Source organism: Bidens hawaiensis, unplaced genomic scaffold, assembly GCF_021521415.1.
Source record: "Bidens hawaiensis isolate Kalapana, Puna unplaced genomic scaffold, B.hawaiensis_p1.1 tig00001511_1, whole genome shotgun sequence".
Classification (NCBI taxonomy): Eukaryota; Viridiplantae; Streptophyta; class Magnoliopsida; order Asterales; family Asteraceae; genus Bidens; species Bidens hawaiensis.
The window spans coordinates 2,072,748-2,079,073 of record NW_027491085.1 but is presented as its reverse complement, the minus strand read 5'-3'; the positions used below and the strand labels follow the sequence as shown (position 1 = coordinate 2,079,073).

The following is a 6,326-nucleotide window of genomic DNA, read 5'->3' as shown; positions in this document are numbered from 1 at the left end:
TAATGGTAGGAGATTAACTGAATTATCAGTGTTAAATTACTATATATATGAATTTTACTTGATATTAAAATCACCGATATCTCACTGCGATAACCAATATCTTAGATATCGGTTGTTGACCGATATCCGATATTTTTTCGCATTAACTACTTAGAATAATATATACACAAGTATTAATCAATAAACTATTGTGCTCCACTTTTGAAACCTTATAAAACCAGAACTCTCCCACATTTGTTAGCATCAAATTAATTATCTCTCTTCTCTCTTTTTCTCTCCACAAACACACATTATGGAAATATACGAGGGGTGGGTTGTGTTGTTGGTGTTTGTTACTAGTAGCATATCATGTTTAGCCAAAGTTTATACCGTTGGAGAATCTAATGGTTGGTCACTTAGCGTTGATTATAGCACTTGGGCTTCTGGCAAAACATTCAAAGTTGGAGATAGCCTTGGTAACATTAATATTCCTTCACATAATAAACATATGTTATATCCATAGTAATATTTCTTTATTTCCTTATGTTTTTGGCTAGTGTTCAAGTATGATAGTAGTCACACGGTAGCTGAAGTGAGCTCAGACGATTATGAAGCATGTAACGTCGCGAATTCCATAAACTCGTACTCTTCTAGTCCCACAACTGTTGCTCTAAACACCACTGGCACACGTTACTTCATTTGCGGTGTGCCTAGCCACTGCGGTGGTGGGATGAAGGTGTCAGTTCCAGTCGGTGGTGGTGGTGGTGGTGGTGCTACTACAGCTCCATCTGGGACCGAAGGTTCTACTTCAGACAAGCCGACTCCAACACCATCAACCAAGGGAAAGGCTCCGGCGTCATCATCAGTAACCATTTCTCCAGTTGTAGGAGTTTGGTTCGGTTTGGTTTCGTTGGTGGTTATGTTTGTTGTTGCTTGAGTTCTCTTGCCAGGATAGAGGCAGTGCTATGTTGGAATTTTTATTTATGTGCTTGAATTCATCAGTAAATAATTTGTCTTGATTTGATGTATTTTGGTATTAATTTCAATAATAATTTTCATTTTTGTTAATCAAATTTATTTAGAAAATACATGTATTTAATGTAACTAATGTAATTTTATGAAAAAGCTTCGTTAAGGCCATCAACTTTTGGAGTGAAATGTGAAAAACAAAAAAACGTGTCATGTGAATTATGTCACGTAGGCGGTGGAAGGTTTCGAATTTCACACCTAAGAAGAAAAATGATGGTGGGTTAACATACATCTTATAAATTATCGATTGAATAATAACTATTAATTAAAATAAGTTACAAGTTACCACCGCACCTATGCCCACTACATGCACCACGTCACCGCCCAACACCCTCATTGCATCGGTGTTTCACGACCCTATTGCCTATGTGGTAGACACTGAGCCCCTCTGACATGGTTCATAATGGATGGCCTAAGCCTATTATAAGAAAGACGATGAATCGTTATTTTGATCAACTAAAATGATGGAAAAAGTATCAACTTTAGACGAAGTATATGATAGGGTAATGTATTTTCATATATATATATATATATATATATATAGGAATGATTGTAAAGTACTTTAATTAACATTAAGGTTACTTATAGTAGTACTTTGTTAATCAATTTTAAGAATCCGAGTTTTTTATTTTCATAATAAAAGTTATAAAAGTAAGTTATTAATATATACTTTAGTATTAAATAATTAATTATGTAATCATAAACATATTCATGTACAGAAAGTGGAATGATGACATTATACGTAGAACATTATGAGGAAAAACATAATGAAAGAGAGAGTTTGTTGAAGTGGGCAACTTTAGTTTGTTGTCAATATCTTGGTTGTCACTTGTCAGATTCCTACCAAGAAAATTATTTTAAGAACGAAATATAATCTTTGATTTTTTTTTCTTTTAACAAATTACGGCATGGTGCTTTTGGGTTATTTTAAATTTAAATGGCTGTTATTTTTATTTAGTTTGGAAATAATGCAAGATTTTAAAGAAAGTATGTATGATATATACAAAAGAATGTTTGCATTTGAACAAAAGGCAAGCTAAATAAAATGTATTTATATTTCACAATTTTTTTATTCATTTTTATGAAAAAATCAAATTATCAAATATACAATATCAACCACCTTTAATTCAGCAGCCCATGTTCCCAGCCCGAAAGGAATTGCAAATAAAAGAAATTCCTATGTCTATCTTGACATGCTCTGAGCTTCCAAGACATTCATATCCAAGGATGAAGCTTAGTTGGGGCCAGGGTGGCCCCGCCCCTCTCCGTTTTTCGCTCGATAGTGTAAATTTATTCTTTTACTGTTAAAAATCTGTGTACATAGTGTAAATTTACCCGTTTATGACCGAAAATTTGAGTCCGGCCCCCTCCGTTTTTTCGCTCGGTAGTGTAAATTTAATTTTTTTTCCGAAAATTTGTATACATAGTGTAAATTTACCCGTTTCCGACCGAAATTTTGAGTCCGGATCCTCCGTTTTTTCGCTCGGTAGTGTAAATTTATCCTTTTTCGGCCGAAAATTTTTACACATAGTGTAAATTTACCCGTTTCCGACCAAAATTTTGAACCCACGCCCCTCTAGTTTATGAAACTTTGTACAGAAGTCACTTTGTACAACGAGACATGTGCAACGAGACATGTGGTTAGTGATGCACAAAAAAGTGAAACATCCGTAAGAGTAGTTGGTTGTTTACATCAAAAAATAGGATTGCAATTGCTAAAAAAAGTATATATTGGGAAAAATCAGGATATTTCACTATTTTAATTAAAAGATTAAATTTAAAGCTAATTATACGGGTATGAGATTATGTTCGGTTTTAAGTTTTAGCTTTTAAGCCCTCCCATAGCAAATTAATAAACTTTTTGTTTCACAAAAATTTTGACTAATAAACGTAAGTTAGAGCTCATAGATATATTTTACTTGGAAATTCAAATCAAAAGAATGGGTATAAATTGTGGAGCTTAAATCATACTATTATTCTCAGTTTGCTGATGACGATGCATTTTCTTTCAAAACAAATAGTTTATCCAGAAACAAATGATTTTAAGTTCAACATTAAACCAATTAAACTTGTTTGATGTTTTTGATTTCAATGTTTATGAAAATTTAACAAATATTCTGAAAATTTAAACACAAACGTTGTGACCCTCGTATCAAATGATGATCTAGGTTAGACATCAGGCTCTTCTTGTGGTAATGTTGTAAGACAAAGAATAGAGATTAGAAAGGTCAAATAGATTTTATATGTATCTTTATAGTCTTAATGACTTTGTTGTTCAAAGTAAAGCTAAATATGGTATTGAAACGTTAGTTTACACTAGGCTAAGTGATGATGATAGTTCATGTTTTGTGTCCATGTTTGATAAACATATAGCTTCTATGTCTTTTTGAGAAGCATTTTTGGATGAGAATTGGGTTAGAGCCATGAATGATGATGACATGGAAGCTTTTAATAGCAATATGTGATATTTAAATATCTTTCAAAATTTTATAGGATAATTTTTATGAGAACCAACACCCACAGATTTCTATGGCGTTTTAACTGGATTCCCATATATTACTAACACCTCAGCCAACGCCATGTTAAAGAAGCCCATCGCTAACCCCATACCCAAACGTAAACCAAAGCCCATGTTCCACATTGCCATGGGCCCATGCGTATTATTGATATCTTTTACTTCTTGTCTTTTATTTTAGCCTTTTCACTATCTTGGTGAAGTAGTGTCTGTGTCTTTAGTGGATAGTGAAAATTTCATTTCCATTATGTTCATGTATCCGTTCAGTTTCTTTGTAAGCTTTTAATAGACCATTGATTAATATTAAAGAAACGAAGAAATCAATACGAATTAGACACATTCCTTCCTAATTATCTCTTTGTTTCCTTTCTAAATTTTTCTTAGGTATACATGACTTTGCTTCTTATATTAAGTGCAAAACAACATGTCTTCAGCTCTTCGCGACCACCTAACATGCTTTCTCCTTAATCAACACCATCGACCACAAACCATGGCTAAATTAATCATTATGTAATCAAAACGAGAAGAAATTAAATAAAACTCTTTGCAAATTGGTAAAGCAAGCCTTATTAACCTTTAAAGGGCCTCTTTCAAAATCCAAAGGGCTCATATATTCAAAATTTTGCTAGATAGTAATCAATCGAGTTTAACGTAAGTAAAGCCGCATTCTCCATGTTGATTTTCCTGGCTTGATAAATCAATGAAATGAGATGTAGACACCCTTAACCCAAGTCGAATAGATGCTTAATTCTCACTCATCATAATACTTAACACAAACTTTTACTGACGAATTGAAAACGGGAACTAGGATGAGACATGTAGAGAGCGGGGCTTTGGATGGGTAAGAGCTAGAGGTGTTAAAAAACCATAGAAACTGTCCCAACCATAACAATTTAAAAAAAAAAACTGAGTTCCACTATTTGATAACGGTATGGAACCTGCCCAAATATTAAAAGAATAATAAAAATAAATAGTTTTAAAACGTATAGATTTATTAAAAATGTAAATTTTTTTAGGAACCAATATATGTAAGTTTAATTATAACTTATCGTTTTCAAAAATCAATAGTTAGACAAAAAAAAAACAAATCATCAATTTATAACTCCATCTAACGTGCATCCATCAAAAAGGTGGTTAGTGTAATTACGAAAGATAAATTACAAAATGACACCTTTCAAAACAACAGTCTAGTTTTGTCTTCTAAAATTATTGAGTTGAAAACGGCAAATATTCTTATTCTTATATTGGTATAAAGATATCAACTATACAAAGAAAAGGTAAGAAAAAGTAGTGGACTGTTAAAAGATGAGCACAATTGCACATGGCTTTCCATGATACCCAGCTGTCCTCCGATACATTACTTGACACCTCAACCTAAACCAAAACAAACAAGTGAACACCCCACCACTTTCCTATATTAATTAGTGCTATTCGACACGTCTCCACCTCCACCCTACACGCTTTCCCTAAATCATCACTAACCCCTAATTATACAAGGTCATTATGTGATTGGATTGCATTTTCATAATTAACTTGTAATGAATTTTTATGTAACTAAGAAGCTTGAACACGATGAAGGTGTAGATATTTTAAGTAAAAAGTAGACCCCAGAAACTAAAAAAAAAAAAGCGTATCGTGAGCAATAATCGGAATTATTCATATTCTTAAAGTTAAGATTGCGGTGGAGAAGACGTTATCGTTTAAGAAGTAATCTTAGAAACGATAGAATTAGATATAAGAATAACTTTATAAAAAGACCTAATCGTTTAAGAATTCATAAAAACGTTGGAATTCATAAAGTAGCCACATAAACGATAGAATTAGAGAAACAATGAAATTAGAGAGAAGAAAACATTTATTAAGTAATCACATAAACAATAGAATTGTAGATATGATCAAACTAGTGGTAAAAAAAAGTTGAAAGTTTGCATAAACATTTTCCAATTTAACTTTTAGCAAATTTTCAACATAACATAATTAAGAAGAGACAATGAAGAAGTTGTAGTAGTAACAATTTCCAATTTAACTTCAAGCCAATTTTTAACACAATTAAGAAGCATGACTATGTAGAACATGAAGTAATATAATAACACATTCCAATTTACAACTTTCAACAATATTTATTAATATTTTAACAAAATAAAAAAGATTTAAAGTAATAAGATTTTTTCCCAGTTTAATTTCAAGCCAATTTTTAACATAATTAGCTTCAACACAATTAACTAATTCTTCAATTCAATATCTAGCCAATTTTTAAATATAAGTCGTAATGAAGAAACACTAATCGACCCCGGGCAGATTACGGATAATCTGGGGGTTAAATAGATGTTTCCCACGAGGGGTTAGACCCGGCAAAGATGGTTCTTCTGATAACCTGCAAAACAGACACCGTGAGCTCGTCACTGAGAAGGGGGGGGGGGTACCTCCTTGTGACCACCCTCCGGCGTGAGAATCAGACTAGATTGCTCTTGAATATAAGTGTATATTAAGAGATTGCTAGAGCAGATATCAGGTATAAGATGTAAGATACAAGATAAGATGAGATGATCATACCATTTAGGGTATTTATAGCCGAAGGTAGGTTTCCAAGAGGGTATAGCCGGTTGAATAGTATTTCTGTTCTACCAACTGTGGCCTACGCACGTGCCATGCTGGTAGTTGGTGGGTAGGCAGCGGCTGACAGTGACCAGGCCTGCTGTGTACTATTCCTTTTCCACCAACTGCAGGCTATGCACGTGGTATGACAGGAGTTGGTGAGTAGGTAGCGGCTAATAGTGACATACAGTACAAGAGCATGCTGCTC

General features: G+C 33.2%; 1 protein-coding gene across 1 annotated transcript; it reads left to right on the top strand.

Annotated features, from left to right (window-relative positions):
- Window positions 1-253: 253 nt before the first annotated feature.
- Window positions 254-1,038, top strand: LOC143580939 (stellacyanin-like). The gene is made up of 2 exons (XM_077063843.1): window positions 254-455; window positions 537-1,038. Exons 1-2 carry the CDS (start codon window positions 293-295, stop codon window positions 914-916), a joined length of 543 nt encoding a protein of 180 aa, XP_076919958.1. The 5' UTR covers window positions 254-292; the 3' UTR covers window positions 917-1,038.
- The last annotated feature ends 5,288 nt before the right edge of the window (window positions 1,039-6,326 follow it).